Source organism: Vicugna pacos, chromosome X (assembly GCF_048564905.1).
Source record: "Vicugna pacos chromosome X, VicPac4, whole genome shotgun sequence".
Taxonomy (NCBI): domain Eukaryota; kingdom Metazoa; phylum Chordata; class Mammalia; order Artiodactyla; family Camelidae; genus Vicugna; species Vicugna pacos.
In genome coordinates, this window is record NC_133023.1 from 78,528,264 (window position 1) to 78,546,844 (window position 18,581).

Below are 18,581 nucleotides of genomic sequence, written 5' to 3' on the forward strand. Positions count from 1 at the left end.
CCATCAGCCTTTTTACAGATGTCCTCTCCTTGAGGGAAATTGATCTGTCAAAATATTGCAGAAATGGGTACACATATTTGTTTTGCAACAGGGAAGACTCTTACTACTCTGCCTTGTTTAAAAGATTCACCACTGCATGCTGTCCAAGACTCTGTAAGGAATAGATTTAAAATTCAAATTCCAACTTTTTAAGTTATAGTTTCCCACAACCTATGATTGAATTTGGCCTGATAACCAGCCCTATGATCAAATCAGGAAAGAACTCTTCTTGAGCCCTTAGTTCTTTCTTCCCTATTGGATGAGTCTGGGGAGAGGGACAAAAGCTTTTTCACTGAGCAGAAATAATTAGCCAAACCAATCCCCACACCCTGCCCAAGGGCTCTTCGGAATGAATGTGTGAAAACCACAGGCTGTCTCTTGGCCTTGTTCTGAAGTAAGCTGAAACCACCTTGGTTCTACTTGGATGGCCTTCCAGAAAAACTCCCCGTATACGAAGAGAGAAAACACAGTGTCTTTGGACTGGAATGAAGAAATGCTTAAAACATCTCAATATGAGAAAAAATGAGGAAGTGGCTGAATTGTGTATTGAGATCTGCAAGGCATTAGATAATTAGAGAAGATGAGACAGAGAACTAATTGCTAAAAGATCATGTTGGGAGGTATGTGATGTGCTGACTTTGAGGGAATTTTGAAATGAATCTGTGAGCAGATCCTCAAGGCCACCATCCATTGAGGACAAGAACTTTATGCCCTTTAAGCAAGTCATGCTCTCTCTGAACCTCTATATCCTTGTGATTAAAAGAAGACCCGTAATTCCTGGCTGCATCTCTTGGGGTTATCAGGAGAATTATGTGAGTTCATATATGGTACAGTGCTTTGAAAACAATTGTAGAAATGCAACTGCAGTTATTAAAGTGGCTCTAAAATTATTATCATGGCTTTTTGGGTAGGTGGGGTTATTTATTTTCAGTGAGCAATATTTCAAAATAGACATCAAACCCAAACCAGTAGACGATTTTGAGTTGAGCTCTAGTGTTGGGATTAAATTGGGAGGGAAAAGCCAGAGCAAAGTGAGTGAAATGAGTGTCAAATCAGTTTGGTCTCCAGTCAAAGGATGAATGAAAAGCATATGTCAAACTGGCCCTTTTCTTCCTGTGTCATTCTGGCCATGTGAACTTGAACCTAGAACATATAATAACTTATCTAACTCACTACCCAGACAGTTTTTTAATTGCTGTACCTGGGGCTACTTATACCCACCTTACACAGAGTTGCATCCTGATTTCCAGGGATCTGTCCAGCCTCCAGACAAGGGAATCTCTAATCTAAGAGCTCAGTGTCAATTCTGCCAGGCTGCTGACCATCCTCTGCCCTTGGCCACTCATGCCAGAAACTGAACTTTCTCCTTGTTCTTTGGAAACTGACTCCCTCTACCTTATTCCTCACTCCTGGGAACCTCTGTTCCCCCATACATTTCAATCCCTGTAAATCTAGTTAAGTCAGCCTGGTTACCTTCCCAGACATCTTTTGCTGAGTCTTGTCCTGTTGCATTCTGATGGAGGCAAGGGTTTAAAGACAAGCACTGGGGAATGGGCAAGCAGAATCATTCAGAGAAGCTCGTGAGCCAAGACTGTGCCAGGCCAAGCTTGGCAATTGTGCTGCACAGTGGAAGGAAGTGACAGACAGGGCACAGATACCATCTTCCCAGAGGGCTCTGCGGCATGAGGGTAGTTGCATGCCATGCTGGCTGCTCTGTCTGCCATTGTTTCATGACATTGTCTGTGAAACCTGGCTGGTGGGGTGAACAAAACTAGCTCTTGTAATCACTTTCTAATCTTTATCAAGGAGGATAAAAGCCTAGAAGATAGACATAAACTCTGCTGTCTGCTTCTACCTGCTCCTATTTCTTTCTTTAATTCTATGCCGCAATTCTTCTCTCTCTTTCCTATCTGCCCCCCCCATCAGAAAGTTGTCATAGGAAGGAATCCCAGAAGCAAATCATGTAAAAAGGAAGAGCAATGTAGCAAAAACTGAAAACAAACCAAAACACACATAGGCTTTGGAATCAGAGACCTGTGTTCAAATCTTGACTTTGCTATACTCCTAACTGGAGCAAGCCTCTGTTTCCCCATCAGAAATAAGAATACAACTAAATGAGGCTGTGTGTGTGTGTGTGTGTGTGAGAGAGAGAGAGACAGAGACAGAGACAGAGAGAATGAGAGAAGAGTGTCTGGCTTCTCATAGACACCCAATAAACATTATTATCCTGGTTTTTATTGATTAATTGATGAGATGGTCTAGGAGATTGAAAACTTCCTGATGTACCTCATTATAGAGGGGGTGGAAATGAACTGTACAATGAGAAGAAAGGTGACAACAGTGAGGCAGTGCTGTGTTCTGAGGAGAGCAGTGAGGAAGACAGGCAAGTAAAAGAGGGTGAAGACTACCCCTATACATTCTCAAATTGCAGCTGAGAAATGGAAGCTCGGAGACAGCAGCTAAAGATGTTTAGTAAAGCAGAAGAAAGGAAAATGAGGAATGTCGAGCTGGTGTTATTTCCAATCACTTTCAAAATGAACTGTGACAGCCTTCCATGTGGATTTGCCAATCTGAGACGATGCACAGTTTATCAGACCCTATTTTCATCTTTTTCTGCTACTTCTTTTACTTGACATTTATGTGAATTGGCTTCAGAATCCACATCAAATGGCACCCTCCCAGATTTTTCCCCCACAGAAGCCATAGAAATGCATATATGAATATATTTTTATCTGGTCTGTAAATGTAGGTGCTCTTTCAGCTTGTAAGGAATTGACATTTGCCTGGACATGTCAACATTTTCTCATTTCTCTTTGTCCATCTTTGGGGTTGATTCCATCAGGGAAGTCCAAGAAAGTGCATTTTTCAACAATGTAGTGAGTGGTAGTTGAATGGTTAGAAACTGATTTTCAAAATGCTAGTTGAATGTTGATGGTAAAATTAAGTCCTTTACTTACAGGTAGCTTAAGATTGATTAGCTGGCGGAGTGGCAGTGGAACATATGTAAACACAGAGATACAGAAAATAGAGAGAGAGGTATACCTGGAATATGTATTTTTGTAATACATAAAGTTTCGGGTGAGAGAGTTACAGAGGATACTGAGAAAAAAAAACCTAGAAATTGCAAACGAAACCTGTAGGTACAGATCTCTGGCCAATAGGTAGAAAGTGGCTCACATATAGACGTGCTGTGGTTAACAGTTTTAACATTTTGGCAAGACCAGTGGGCTCATTCTCAGTTAGATAAAAAGCTAGATAAGAGGGTAGATGAAAAAGGCAGTCTTCCCATTGGAAGTGCAGCAGCCATCCCTTTGTAGCATGACTGACAACTGCTGGGAAGCCAGAATCTGTCATTGACAAAGGATGCAGCCACCATGTGGAACAAAGTGCCAGCACTTACCTGGGGACTGTTAGGCTTCCTGGCTGAGGTCAAGACTTCCATGATGTCAGCTCACAGTAATCACCAAGATGGCTCTCTGTCTTGAATACAAGGGGCAAGGTCCTGCTTGGAGACCCTCAGGTTCTGTAGGTGGTCTAGCAATCCTTCCTTTTCCTGCAGAGTAATTGACTACTTTCCCTCACTGTGGCTTTACAGACTCTTGCCTTTCCCAAAGTGCTTCCTTTATTCACCAGAAATCCTAGTGCCCTGGCAAAACCTAGCTCCCACAGTCTCTAAGCTGTTTGGCACAGGTCGTGTTCCTCTTTGGGTGGCTTATGTGGTATGTGCACATAACACTCTAAGCTTGTCTGGCCTCTAGGTCTCTGTCTTCCACCTTATTCCTTTGCTCCCTTCCCAGTCCTTAACTTTAAGCCATCACCACCCCTTAGCTGGACGAATGCCTTGTCTTCTAACCAATCTCTTTGTTTCTACTCTTACCCCACCCCACCCCAGTCTTACCACAGCAACCAGAGTAATAGATTTTAAATGCAAATCTGATGGTATCACTCCCAGATTTCTTTCACAGATCAAACCCAAAGTTCACAAAAGTCCCCACAAAAGACCCCCGGGTCTGGTCTTTATCCTCGTCTCCAGTCTCTTCTCTAAGAACTCACTGCTGGCATCCTATGCTTGAGCCATTTGGAACTATTTACACTTCTCTAAACAGACTGTATTCTTTCACACCTCCATGTCTTTGCTCTACTGGTGTAATTCTCAAGTCCTGAATACCTCTTCTACCCTTCTCTGCCTAACTGGCTCCAATTTATCTTTTTTTAATGGCTTTATTGAGATGGAATTCACATAAACAATTCACTCATTTAGAATGTACAAGTCACTGGATTTTAGTTTAGCCACAGAGTTGCACAACAATCACCACTATCTAATGCCAGAACATCTTTATCCTCCTACAAGAAACCCTGTACCTATTAGCAGACCCTCTCCAATTCCCCCCCACCTGACTCCTCCCTGCCCTCTGCTGACCAGCCCCTGGCAACCACTTATCTACTTTCAGTCTCTATAGATTTGTCTATTCCAGAGTCATCCTTCAAGATTTTTTCAGGTATTGCCTCCTCTTGTTTGCCTCCTTGTCCCCTGATTCCAAAGCCTCTCCTCTGGGATCCAGTAATATCCCTTGTATGGCTCTGTCATGGTCCACTGATCCACTGTATTTTTGATCTACTGTATTCTTACCTCCCTCCTCACTGGAAGTGACTTACTCATCTCTGACACTCCAACCTCTAATTCCTGACCTAGCTTAGAGAAAGGACTCTGTAACTACTGTATTATTGAATGAATGACTTCCCAGAAGCCCTGACAAGGGGAAAGGCCTCTCAGTGAGTGGGTTAGAGATGAGCGGATGCACAGGCAAAGCCAGATGGTAGATGCCTAAGTGCCCATTTTTCAGCTCACTTGCACTTGGATCAACTCAGCAACCACCACACTGATGTCTCTTTCATCTCTGCAGTTGATATGTAGGTTCCAGAAGCTAGGGAAACATTACCATAAGTGGTGCAGAGGAAAGCTATCCTCAGGAAATATTCATGATATACCAGTTTAAGCTTTACCTGTGGGACTAACAGCAACACTCTCAGGCCATCTTTCTCCGTAACTTTTTCAATTTCCTATTATCTCTCTTTCCCTCTCTCTCTCTCTCCCTTCCTCTTGTCTTCCCTTCCTCCTTCATTCTCTTCTCCTCCCTTCCATCCTCTCCCCACCCACCCCCCAACACCCTTGGCATATTTGCCTTTATTTTTAAAATACATTTCAGAATATCTGTTTAACCATGTAAATCTTAAGATTTTAAAAGAAATTGATTTTAACATGAAACGTCTAAACATGAACCTACTTTGAAAGCTGTTTAATTGTTCCATTTTAATGCCCCACATTTTTCTTTTTACATGATTGGCTCTTTTAAAAAAATATCAACAAGGGAATAGAAAACAATTTGCAAACACAATGGAATATGAAGATGTTAAATACTAAACCACTTCATTGTCAGCATTTTACTGACTAGAGACAAAGAAAGCGGTGCCCTCTGACTCTGGCCACTGTCATCCTCTCCTGTCTCTATATCTTTTCCCTGATTTCAAACTTCCTCATTCTTCTTTCCCTCGAGAATCCTTTACCCTCTCTTTTTTGTCTCCCCTCTCCTCCACTCCTGATCTCTTTCTCTCCCTCTTTTTTGAGTCTCTCTTCTGCCCATTTTTCTATATGAGCCTCTCTTTATGTTTCACAGTTTCTCCTCCACTTTCTTTTTCATTCTTCTTCCTAATTAGCCCCCTCTTTTTTTTCCTTCTGTTCTTTTCATCCAGAATGAGGCAGGAAAGAGAGAGTGGAGGGGAAGGTGAACAGGAAAAGGGTAGAGGGGGAGAGATAGACAATGGGGCTGTTCTGCAGCTGCCACATCATCTGCCACCAAAGAGGATATGTCCTGGTTGGAATCACTCCTACTGCTTCCCCTTTAAGCTCAGGCACATAACCCCTCTGTGTCTCACTTCGGTCTCACTTATAAAATTGAAACAAAATCATATGATCCCAGACTACCTCCCAGAGATGTTGCTAGGGTCAAACTTGGGAATGAATATGAAAAAGGTTTGAAAAGAACCAGACCCCTGTAATTGGAAGCGCTCAGGGGAAAGGGTGGGTGGATTACCGCCGTGCACTGCGCGAGGATCTAATTAACTGAGGATTGTAGTTCTTGCCTTTCTGAGGAATGTGTTTCTTTTCACCTTTGTTCTACTCATCAAATCACTTGGTTGTCTGTGTACCTCGTTTGAATGTTCTTAGTGTCTTCAGAGGGGAAGGATAACGTGTTCCTTTGTATGCTGTTGATTTTTATCCCTTCCTTTTCTCTTGCCTTGGGCTAGCAAACGGAACCTCCAGCAGCCAGCTCTCTACCCCCAAGTCTAAGCAGTCTCCCATCTCTACGCCCACCAGTCCTGGCAGCCTCCGGAAGCACAAGGTATTATGTCTCTTATACCTTACTAAAGCCCTTTGCACTTGGACTTTTTTGAATGGCTGGTGAGGGTTTTCTCTTCCATTTACCTCAACAGCACATCAAGGCCAGAATTTCCCTTCATCTGGTCCAATAGCTTGAAGCCCTGGGAATCCCAGCAGGGGCCAAGCTTCCAGTCCCTTTTATTTATTCTTCTGATGCCCAGTTTATTTAATTCTGATTCTATTTAACCAAAAGGAAGAGTTACCAAGGGCCCAAATACCCATTCTGAGCTAATGGTGTCACCAAATGACAGCTCAGGGGGTGAGTTGAGCACTTGTTCCTCCAATTCAGAGGCATGGCAAAGAGAGCATCGAGGGCAGCTTATGTCCTCAGGCTCCAGTGAATGACAGAAAGAAAGTTAACCCAAAGTTACTCCCTTTAAATTCATGGGACATCAAAATATGAACGGACCCTAGTTTCATTGTGTATTCTTCATTACTGGACAGTATAGGAAGAGAGGACATATATACATTGCATTGTCCCTGTGCACCATTTACATCTCTAAGTTATCCCAAATACATATATCGTTAAAATAACAGATGTGTATAAATTCTCTGCCTCTACTTTCCAAACCGATTCCCACCCAGAAATCTCTTCTGTACAGAAAATCTGGAGCGGCCACTGCCTTGAACCTCATCTCTGAGGTGGTGTGAATGTGACTTCTGCTCTGATTACCACACCCTAGAGCAGCTTCCTCCAGGATTCTCTTGTCTTCTCCTGGTTCACAAGACAGCATGAGGAGAAAGGCAAAAAGTCGCCAATGTGCCCAACTCCATCACAAAACCATAGATGGTCAAACCTAGAAGAGATCTTAAATGGAGATAAACTAGTTTCATTTGATTCTCTCAATAATTTGGTGAGATTGATATTTTACAGATAAGAAAATTGAGACCCAGAACAGTGAAGTTATTTTCTAGGATGACATAGCTAGGTAGTAGCAGACTTAAGACCGGCACCCAGGTGACGACCAGCCGGTTTATTCTAGCTCATTAAAGCTGATTGTGTACATAGCTTCCCAACTGTGTGTTCGGTGACATCATATTGCTAACCAGAACTCAACCATGATGGGAATATTTACACCATCGAAATCAGCAAATACTGCAAATTAAGGTTGTCGTTTTCTCCAGTAGAAAGTCAGTTGTTACACATTTAACAGTGCATCAGTGCCTGGCACCCATTTTCATTTCCTTTTCTCTACATCAGGATTTCAATTTCCTGGTTAATCTGACCATTATCTACTCCATCATTCCTAATGCCCATTCCATTTCTTTGATGACTCCTTTAACCTCTGGCACTGACCCTGACCAGAACCTTCTAATTGTCCTGCTGAGCTATTTGATTTTTCCAAAGGAGGGTCTGCTGAACTGTCTGTGTATAACCAATCTTACCCAGAGATTGTGAGATGAATGAAAATTGTTTTTGCAGTCAGCTTTCAGACATTCTTCCCAGCAGCAAAGCTTGTTAATGTAGACGTTCCAAGACAGGGAGGAGCTCCAACTTCTGTATTTCTCTCCACCCGGAACCTCCTATGGATGCTACATTGTTTCTTCCTGTGTCTTTGCCGTGTGCATCTTTGCCCTTATTTTCCTTCTGGGAAGTGTGACCTACCCCAGCACCTTCCACCAGTGCCTTCCCCAAAGGGCTGGGGCAAGTTTGGGCATTTATTCTGTCTGCACACTTGAGTCATTCTGCTTTTCAGCTGACATGTTCAGTTCATTTAGGTTGAGGCCCCACCATCCGTAACCCATTGAGGTGAGTGCTGGCACTGTTAAACCATTTCTCCTGATTGAGTTTGCAGGCTTTATGTGTGGGTTTGTTTGTTTTGTTTTTGTTTTTGTTTTGCTTTCGACTCAATTCTAAAAATTAATTTAACTGCCGAAGGACTAGAACAAGCAACACGTGGCAGCAAGTCAGAGCCTCACTGTTCTGACTCGAGTTTTCAGTGTATCATTTTATTTTTCAGATTACCCTTTTTTATGGCAGTTAGGCAAACACACATTAAGGAATAAATTACATAGTTTTCTAAAGCAAACTTTAAAAAACACTTAGATTTTGGTATAATTCTCACTAATTTGTTAACTTTTTACTTTGATATTTCAAATTTACAGATAAGATGCAAGAATAACTTAAAGGACTTCTGTATACTCTTTACAAAGATTCACCAGTTGTTTATATTTTCCCCATTTCTTTTATTTTTGTGTTTTTTCCCTCTCTCCCCTCCACATGTATTTTACTAAATTTTTTAACCATTTGAGATTAAGTTGCAGACATCACACCCTTTACCTCTAAATACTTCAGTATGTATTTCCTAAGAATAAGGACATTTTCTTTTGTAACCATTGTACAATTATAAAATCAGGAAGTTTGCACTGATTCAATACCGTTACATACTCTGCCATCCATATTCAAATTTTATCAATTGCCCCAATGGTTTTCTTTTTTCTGGTCCAGGATCCAATCTAGGATCACACATTGCCTTCAGTGATCATCTCTCTTTAGTCTTCTTTAATCTAGAAAGGTTCTTGAGTTTTTTTTTTTATCTTTTCAGACAGTATACTATAGAAATGAAGAGCACAGGCTAGTTATTTGGTAAAATGTCCTATTTAGGTTTGTCTGATGTTTCTTTGTGTGTTAAATTCAGATTATACATTTGGGACAGAAATGTCATAGAAGTGGTATTGCGTCTCTCTCAGTGCATCCTATCAGGAAGCAGTAGCCACATGCTTACACCACCAATGATGGAGGATGAACTTGTTTTTCTGAATAAGCTAAAAAGTGTCTTGTAACCTTGGCTCAGTCCCTCTGGGGCTCAGGCTCAGTTTCTTACTCCTCCCTTCACACAGTTACCTGAGCCTTAGCACCACCAAGGTCCTTGGGCAGTGGGCCTAAGCAGATCTCATCTGAATCTCCATCCAAGTGGACCTGAAAGGTGTGAGTCATGGTGGAGACAGGAAGCAGGTGGCTGAGACTGTGACTTTCCTCCTGCACAACTGGAAACAAACTTGAAGTCCCAGCATCCCTTTGGTAACTTTTGATGGTCGTGGCAGGGCCCTAAGCTGTAATCAGCCTCTTGGCTTCCCCTCTTAAGCAACTCATGGAGAATCCTTTTTAATGCAGCTGTGATGAGGTTAGCCAAAGTCCGCATACTCAAGTGCTACAATATGGACACGAAGTAAATCCTTGTATAGTTAATGAGAACAACATTTTGCATTTCCATGCTGCTTTATCTTTTTGCATAGCCATTTTTCAATTTATCCTTGTGATAACCCTGTGAAAGAGAAAGGGCAGGTTAGTAGTTCCATTTTGCAGATGAGAAAAAGGAGGTGCCAAGGCTAGAGACAACCCCAGTATGAGTCAACCATCTGCAGAAGGTACCATATTAAAGATGTTCAGAATACCTAGGAACATAGGGAAACTTTTTCATTTATTTAAAAAAAAATTCCAGATTAGTGATTGCCCCCATGGCTTTAAATTTGGAGGCATTTTGCTTGCAAAGTTGCCTGGTGATAGAAGGAAAATCTATTTGCTGTATTATATTTGAAAACATAACTAACACTATTTAAATATACATCTTCCTCTGTGTTTCCAGACTTTTTTTCTGTCATCCTGGAAGTGCTTAGAGAGAAAGTTTGATGAATAAAGCAGGGTCTCCTGACCCTTAAACCACAGACACCACTTTAAGTGGGCTTTGGTAGTGTAATCAAGAGGGAACAAAAGGACTGCAAAAGCACAAAGGAGGTTGGGAAAGACATTTGACTGGGCAGGGGGAGGGTGTCGAAGTGAAAGACAGGAAAGCTTTACAGACTAGGTGACATTTAAGTGGGACCTTGAAGCCTGGGTAGGCTTTTGATGGCTGGTGAAGAAAACGGGTAATTAAGCTGAAAAAAAACAAATCAGCCACACCATCAGAAAAGCAGAGGGCACATTTGGGAAAAAGCAACCCCAAACTAGAAGCCAGGTTTCTCAAAACCTCTCTCTGACTTCCTTTGGACTATAAGCTTCTTGGACCAGAGACCAAGTTTTTGTTTTCTCTAACGCAATAGTATCGCCAGCACAGCTGTATTTGTTACAAACATTTTGTTCTGTAGGGCTCCAGGGGACTAAGCAAATGAATTTCAGGTGCAAATTATTTGTATTGTTAAGCAATATGTGTGTTTCTGTATTTCTACATATCAGTCAACAAAAACAGAATGTTGAGATAATTCATTTTCCTGAACATTGTTCTACCCATACAAAAAATTTATTTTGAATAAATAAATTGATGGAGGACAGAAGTACCGAAGTTCATACCTAAGCCTAGTCCTCTGGATTTTCTCCATAGCCTGCATCTCACCCACCCATTCCAAGTCATAGCAGCTGCAAGTGGAGCCTCCTCCCGATGCTACCCCTAGGCCTGTTCCCCCTTCCTCTGAGATAACAGTCTGGAACAATCTTCTTGGATCATTATTTCCACTAACCAACCAAATACACTGAAGGGTCTGTTACATGTACGCTAAAGTGCAGGAGTGAATGCTGAAGCCCAGTGGTTCAGTGTGGTGGGACTCACAGAGGCTTCCATAATGAAAAGAACCTTGTGTGCTGCCTGAAAAATCCTCAGGGGGTTCACTAACTTGGCAGTGTCTGCCTCCTTTCCCTTGTTTTGCTATAACTAAAGAAAAACTGAATGCAGTGATCCAAGTTATAGAATTTTAGAGCTAGAAGGAAGCTTAAAGACCTAGTCTACATCTTCCCCAATTTTCAGACCTAGAAGTAAAGAGCCTGAAAGGGGAAGTTAGGCTTGGGCCCTAGGTCTCCAGGCTCTTGATCTTGTGCTCTTTCTACTACAATGGATTCACATTATGTGTAAGTTTAACTTATGGAATTCATCAATGGGCACAATATAGTTATAGAACTCAACTACTACAAAACTGTCTCTTACATTTGTACACATCATTATATACTGAATATTACTGTATACACTATACACCAATACATGCATATTGCTGTATAGGGTTATATGCTCAGGAATCATATTGGTAGTATTCAATTGTCAAAGTAAAGGATTTTCAAAGGTACTATTTTTTAAAATAACATCTTATTGAGTTTAAATTCACCTTTTTAAAGTGTTCAATCTAGTGGTTTTTAGAATAATCACAAAGTTGTGCAAGAATGTATTCATCACCCTCAAAAGAAACTCTTAGCCTGTTAATGGTCACAGCCCCTTTCCCCTCCACCCAGCTCCTGGCAACCACTGATCTGTTCTCTGTTTCTGTGTTAGCACATTCTGAACATTTCAAATAAATTTTCCTCTGAGCACTGCTTTAGCTGCATCCCATAACTTTTGCTATATTAGTATTTCATTTTCCTTTTTCTCAAAACTATTTTCTAATTTACTTTGTGATTTCTTCTTTGACCCATTGACTATTTAGAAGTATGTTGTTTAATTTCCACATATTTGTGAATTTCCCAAATATCTTTGTTATTGCTTTCTAATTTAATTTCACTGTAGTTGAAGAACATACTTTGTTTGATTTCAGTTCTTTTAGGTTTATTGAGGTTTGTTTTATGGCCTAACATCTGATCTGTCATGCAGAAGGTTACATGGGACCTTGAGGAGAATGTATATTCTGCTGTTGTTGGATTGAGTAGATTAGATGTGTAATTATTTGTAGTGTCTGTCATTCAAGTCTTGTTTTTCTTGTTGGTCTTCCACCTACTTATTCTATCCATTATTGAAGGTGGGATATTGGAGTTTTTGACTATTACCATTGAATTGTTTATTCCTCTCTTCAAGTCAATCATTTCTTGCTTCATGTAGTTTGATGCTCTGTTATGAAGGTAGATATATGTTTATAACTATGTTATATTTTATCATTATAAAATGTCCTTTGTTGTAAAGTCAATTTTTTATGATATTAGTACAGCCACTCCAGCTCTTTTTTGATTATTAACTGCATGGTAAATATTTTTCATCCTTTTATTTTCAACCTATTTGTGTCTTTGAATCAAAATTATGTCTGTTTCAAACAGCATAAAGCTGAATCATGTATGTAAAAAAATACATTCTGCCAATCTCTGCCTTTTCATTTGAGAACTTAATCTACTTATATTTAATAATTATTGGTAATGTAGGAATTACGTCTGCCATTTGCTATTTTCTATATGTCTTATGTCTTTTTTGTCCCTTCATGCTTGGATTTCTGCCCTTTTTTTGAATAGACATTTTTCTAGTATACCATTTTAATTCCTTTGTTGCATTTTTACTAATTTTATTTTGAGTTATTTTCTTAGTGGTTGCCCTGGGGATTACAATTAACATCTTAACACAATCTACTTTGGATTGTTATCAACTTCATTTCACTTTAATATAAAAATTTTGCTATTGTATATCTCTGTTCCTTCTTCCTCTCTGTGCTCTTATCCACATACAAATTACATCTTCATGTATAAGTCCATCAATGTATCTTTAATAATTACTAGTCCATGCAGTTGTCTTTTGAATTGGATAACAGAAAAGAATTAGAAAAATAAATTAATAATGTTTTGTGTAGTGACCTATGTATTTACCTTTACAGCCTTCTTTGTTTCTTATGTGGATTTGAATTACTATCTACTGTCCTTTCACTTCTCCCTGAAGGATTCTCTTTAGTATTTCTTGTAGGACATGTTTGCTAGCTCTGTCTTTGTTTATTGGGGAATGTCTTGATTTCTCCTCATTCTTGAAGGATTATTTTGTTAGATTCCCTTAAATGCCTTGATCCAATAAGTCTCACAGCCTTTGCTGAAGGGCTCTGTGTATGTGTTGGAGCCTGATTTCAATGCTCTGACAGGCAGCTGGCCTTAGCCTTCACTTGCTATTTGCTCAAGGCCTCAAGGACAACCAGAGGTGAGAGATTAGGAACTTCTCAGGTCTTTTCCGAGAATACACCCAGTCCTGAACATGTGCCTGGCCTTAGAGATTCCTGGGAATGTTGTCAGAGCTTTCCAAAGTCCCCTATGGATATGAATTCTCCAGCTTTTGCCTTTTAAGGTTTTGAGTAGCTTCATTTACGCCATCTATTTCCCCCACATCAGGCAGCTGTGATTTTAAACAATTGCAGCTGATTAATGCTCCCTGAAAAGGCCGTTCACAGTGTGTACTCTGAATCAGTTCAAATAAAGAGGAGCCCCACAAGTGGGAGTTTCCAGGGAGCTACCAGACGGGTCAAACAGTGACAGTTCTCTGGGAACGGGACATATGAGGAAGCTCCAAACCCATTCGGCATCCTCCAGTGACTGCTACGTTGCTGTTTTTCAGATACTGTAGTTGTGAGGCTGTTGCTTTTCAAAGATACCCTGGAGCTAGGAAGAAGGAGAATGGAAATAGAGGAAGTTAAAGCACCACAAAATTTGGTATTCTTAGTGAGATTTAGCCATTTTCCTTGAAAAAACACTTTTTGGATTGTTGCCAGCCTTTGTTACTTTTCTAAGTTCTGAAAAAGTTGATTTTGACAATTTTTCCAGTGTTACTGCATTTACATAGGAGCAGATTTTCAGAGAGTCTCTCTCCACCATTCTTGAACTCTAGAGCTCAAAGATACTGTGACTATGGTGGATTTTCACTTTACTCAATTTCTGGAGTACTAAATCCCTTCATAAATGAAACTCCGTTATATGCCACTTTGCCTCAGTTCAATTTTATAAGTTTTTATTGCACTCTTACTGTTTCTTCAGTGTTGTACTTCCTACCTATTAATCAGTTTTCTAAGAATTTCTGTTTGGTAGTTTAGAGGAAGAGTATCAAATCTTGTGTATGATCTGACTGTTTTGGATGGTCTCCGAATACAAAAAAATATTTTTTGCATCTTTAAAGGGTTGTAAAAGAAACAAAACTCAAACAAACTGTATGTCAGAGGCCATATGTGACCAACAAAGACAGCCTAAATTTTTTACTATCTAACCCTTTACAGAAAATGTTTGCCAGCCCCTGAGTTACAATTAAGGGATGGTGGGTTTGCTATAGTTGCCTTTGTTTTGTTTTGTTTTGTTTTGTTTTGTTTTGTTTTGTTTTTAATGATTCAGTATTCCTTTGAGAAGCCTCAGAGCTGATAGAGACCTTACAGATTGTACATTCTGCATTTTCTTGAAGAAACTAAGACTCAAAGATTTGTTCATTGTTACAGTGCTACTTAACCAGGACTAAAACCTCAGGTTTCTGGATATACTCTACTCCTCTTTCCATTCTAAGTGGCATAAAAGATTTCCTGCCTCTTCTTTCTGAGTAAAAAGCATTCTCAGTGTTAGATAAATAAGTTCCTTACCTCCCTGTTCTTGTCCTCATTCCTTATCTTCACTTTTTCCTCTACCTCAAGGAGAAGCTGCATTCTCTAATTTTCTTAAACAGTCCTTTACCAAAGTTCTCTGTTTCCATTATACCAAAGAGAATCCCCTAAATATCCATAGATTTGACCCTAAATTTTCCAGTTTCCTATAGTATCTTGCTGCTAATGTGAATGAAAACAGTGGTTTTTAAACTGTGCTTCATTTGGGGATGGGTGAGTTTCCACCTCCTCCATGACTGGTTCAACCAAAACAACTATACTTTTATTTATTTCATGTATTTGCCTTCCAATCAAAACTTCTTTCCAATAGAGAATTTAAAAAGAAAGAGAGATTGAGAGAGAGATTTGAAAATCACTGATTTAGATAATGGGTGAAGTAAGTCCAGAAGGAATCACAAGGACCTCCAAATAGAGCTCTGAGAACAATGGAAAAAACCAATGCCTTATCATCCTTCCATCTCCTCAAGATATAGACGAAGCTTGGGGCAGTAGTGGATGAATCCTGGTTCCTGGTGGGAAATGGAAGCATTAAGAAATAAATTGGAATTAGGTGATGGGGTATTTTCTCAGTTAGCCATTTGTTCAGGTCCTGGAAGCAATCTGGGAGCCTGAAATGAACCCACAAATATATCCACAACTGATTTTGACAAAGGTACAACAAAAGTCAGTCAATGGAAGAAAGATAGCTTTTTCAATAAATGATGCTAAAACGATTGGATATCCCTAGACAAAACAATGACCCCTAACCTAACCTCACATCTTACATAAGAATTAACTCAAAAATGGATTATAGATGTAAATGTAAAACATTTAGAAAGGAAACATAGGAGAAAATCTTCTGATCTTTGGCTTGGCCAAGGGTTCTTAGATTTGACAGCAAAAGCTGAATCTCTAAAAGAAAAAAATGATAAATTGCATAAATTGGACCTTATCAAAATTAAAAATCTTTGCTCTGTCCAGGGCCATGCAAAGGATATGAAAAGACAAGTTACAGCCTGGGAAAAAAGATTTGCAAGCCACAGATCTAACTAAAGGCCATATATAGAATACAAAAATAACTGTTCAAACTCAATAGTAAGAAAAATCCAATTAGAAAATAACCAAAGGACACAAAGAAATATTTCTGAGGAATTGTTTCTTCAGTTGAACTCAGGAGGAATTATAGATGTCAACTATGCGCATGAAAAGATGTTTAACATCACTAGCCATCAGGGAAATGCAAATTAAAATCACAATGAGATATCACTACAAATCCACGCAACTGGCTAAAATAAAAAGTAATGAAAACACCAAATACTGGTTAGGATGTGAATAAACTGGGTCACTAATTCTTTTCTGGTGAGAATGTAAACGGTACAGTCACTCTCAAAAACAACATGGTATCCTTACAAAACTAAACATTCGATTGATATACAACTTAGAAGTTGTTCTCTTGAGCATTATCCCAGAAAAATGAAAACTTATGTTTGCACAAAAACCCGTACAGGGATGTTTATAGCCACTTTATTTGTAATAGCACAAAACTGGAATCATCCCACTTCAATGGATGAATGGTTAAACGAACTGTGGTACAGCCACACTGTAGAATGTTGCTCAGCAATATGAAGGAGTGAACCACTGATACAGGCAACAACTTGATGAATTTCCAGGGAATTATACCGATGGGATTCCATTTACATAACGTTCCTGGAATGACAAAATTGTAGAGATGAGAAACAGAATATTGGTTGCCAAGGCTTAGGGATGGGGGAGGCATGGATGTAGCTATAAAGGGGTAACATGAGGGAGCCTTTAGGTGAGGCTACAGTTCTGTATCTCGACTGTGGTGAGGATCACACAAATATACAAATAGAGTAAAATCACATTAAGAGTACACTACACACACACACACACACACAAGTGCGTGGGAAATTGCAAATGTTACCATTGGGGGAAATTGAATGAAGGGGATATTGGTACAAGGATACCTCCCTATACTTCGACTTCCTGTGAATTCATAATTGTTTCAAAGTAAAAATTAGAGAAAATATTAGTTAAAAAAACCAAAAGCAGTAATTGTGCCCATTTCAGAGCCCAAGATGTTAAGAAAACGAGAGTTAACTTTATCTCTTATCTTCTTACAGGACCTGTACCTGCCTCTGTCCTTGGATGACTCAGACTCACTTGGCGATTCGATGTGAGGGAGGAGTGTTCAGAGTCCAGAGTACAAATCCAAGCTTGCCATTACAATAGGGTACTTCTGCCCAAGTGTCCAACAGGGCTATTGGTGCTTTCAAGTTTTTATTTTGTTGTTGTTATTGTTATTTTTAAAAACACACTGTAATATGTTGGGTTTATTTTCCTGTGATTTCTCCTCTGGGCCACTGATCCACAGTTACCAATTATAAGAGATAGATTGATAACCATCCTTTGGGGTAACTTTCCAAGGATACAAAATGTGCTAGTCCATGACCTTTCTATTGAATACTTAGGCGCCTGCGTTATTTTTCCCTGTCTCGCTTTGCTCATACACGACAGTCTTCCTTCTGTAGAGGGTTGTTTACATACATAGCACTTAAAATGTGTGTGGGGGGTGAAAAACTCATTGGCAAATCCAAGAGTGATAAACACAAGTGCCCCTTGTCTCCCCATCTCAAGAATGCTGGAGGATCCTGGGAGGACGGCAAGGCAGCTCCCCAGCCTTGCTCTTCGCTCCTGATTGAGCCCCCAGTTTGTTGTCTAGCACCAATTCTGGCTGTCAAGGGGGAGAAACACCAGCAACTTGTCATTCTGACACCAGATGCCTAGGACCCTGGTGTAGGGCTGGCTTAAAGAGACTAGGCAAAATTGGAAAACACTGTAGACATTTCAGTCGCATTTATAAAGCACAGTGAATTCCTTGTCAACCTCTCCACTGGAGCAATTTAGAATCAATAAGCAATTAACGAGAGTTGGTGGTGAGGGGCTTTCATATACCTGATTCCTCTAGGAGGCTGTCTAACATAGCAAGTTACGACACAAACTGTATGGTATCCATCTATCTCTGTTCTATTGAATGCCTTGTAAACAGCCAACACTGAAAACACTGTGAGAATTTGTTTTCAGGTCTGACACCTTTCGGTCGCTTTTTATAGCAAGAAACCAATATCCTTTTTATAAAACCTCGTGTCTGTTTTTCAGGAGCAAACTCTTCAGGCTCCTTTTTTATAAACTGGTGATTTTTCTTTTGTCTAAAAAACACATGCAGAAAATTTACCAAAAAAAAAAAAAGTGCAGAAGAATACCGTAGTTTAGAAATCATGCTGTCACTGCCAAACAGAAACCTCCAGGAAAAAACGAAATGCATAGCAGAGGCCAATTCAATAGAATGAGTCTTTTGATAACTTTTTAACAGTTACGCTTACATTAATAATTTCAACGTGGACCAGACATTCTAATTATATTTTAAATGAAATGTTATGGCATATTTTAAGCAACTCTTTTTTATCTATAATCCTGATATTTCATACTGAAGACACAGAATCCTTTCACTTGTCTTTAATACAAGAAAGGATTTCTCTTTGCTAAGGATTGATCATTTGAAATAGCTCTCAGTCTTTGAGGTACAGGTTCATAACACTGCTTTTTGTCTGTGATCATAGCCCATAATGGCAAAGGCAACTAAACTGAAGTGAAAGCCATGCATGCCAGTTCTGTGTTTGCTTTTAGCAGATATGAAAATGTCCTTATTTCTTTGTAATTGTTCAGATAGTTGGAAAGGTGCAGCATTTGAAGCCAATCTGCTGTTTGGCTATTGAATGATTTGCATTTGTTTCTCCACTTTAAC

At 39.7% G+C, this 18,581-nt stretch overlaps 1 protein-coding gene across 1 annotated transcript in view; it reads left to right on the forward strand.

The window, feature by feature from the left end:
• DCX (doublecortin) overlaps nt 1-18,057 on the forward strand; it is a 127,380-nt gene extending 109,323 nt beyond the window's left edge. The window contains exons 9-10 of the mRNA XM_072956072.1: nt 6,346-6,440; nt 16,900-18,057. Coding sequence (XP_072812173.1) covers nt 6,346-6,440; nt 16,900-16,956 — 152 coding nt within the window. The 3' untranslated portion in view covers nt 16,957-18,057. The remainder of the gene's footprint in view (nt 1-6,345; nt 6,441-16,899) is intronic.
• Nucleotides 18,058-18,581: the final 524 nt, after the last annotated feature.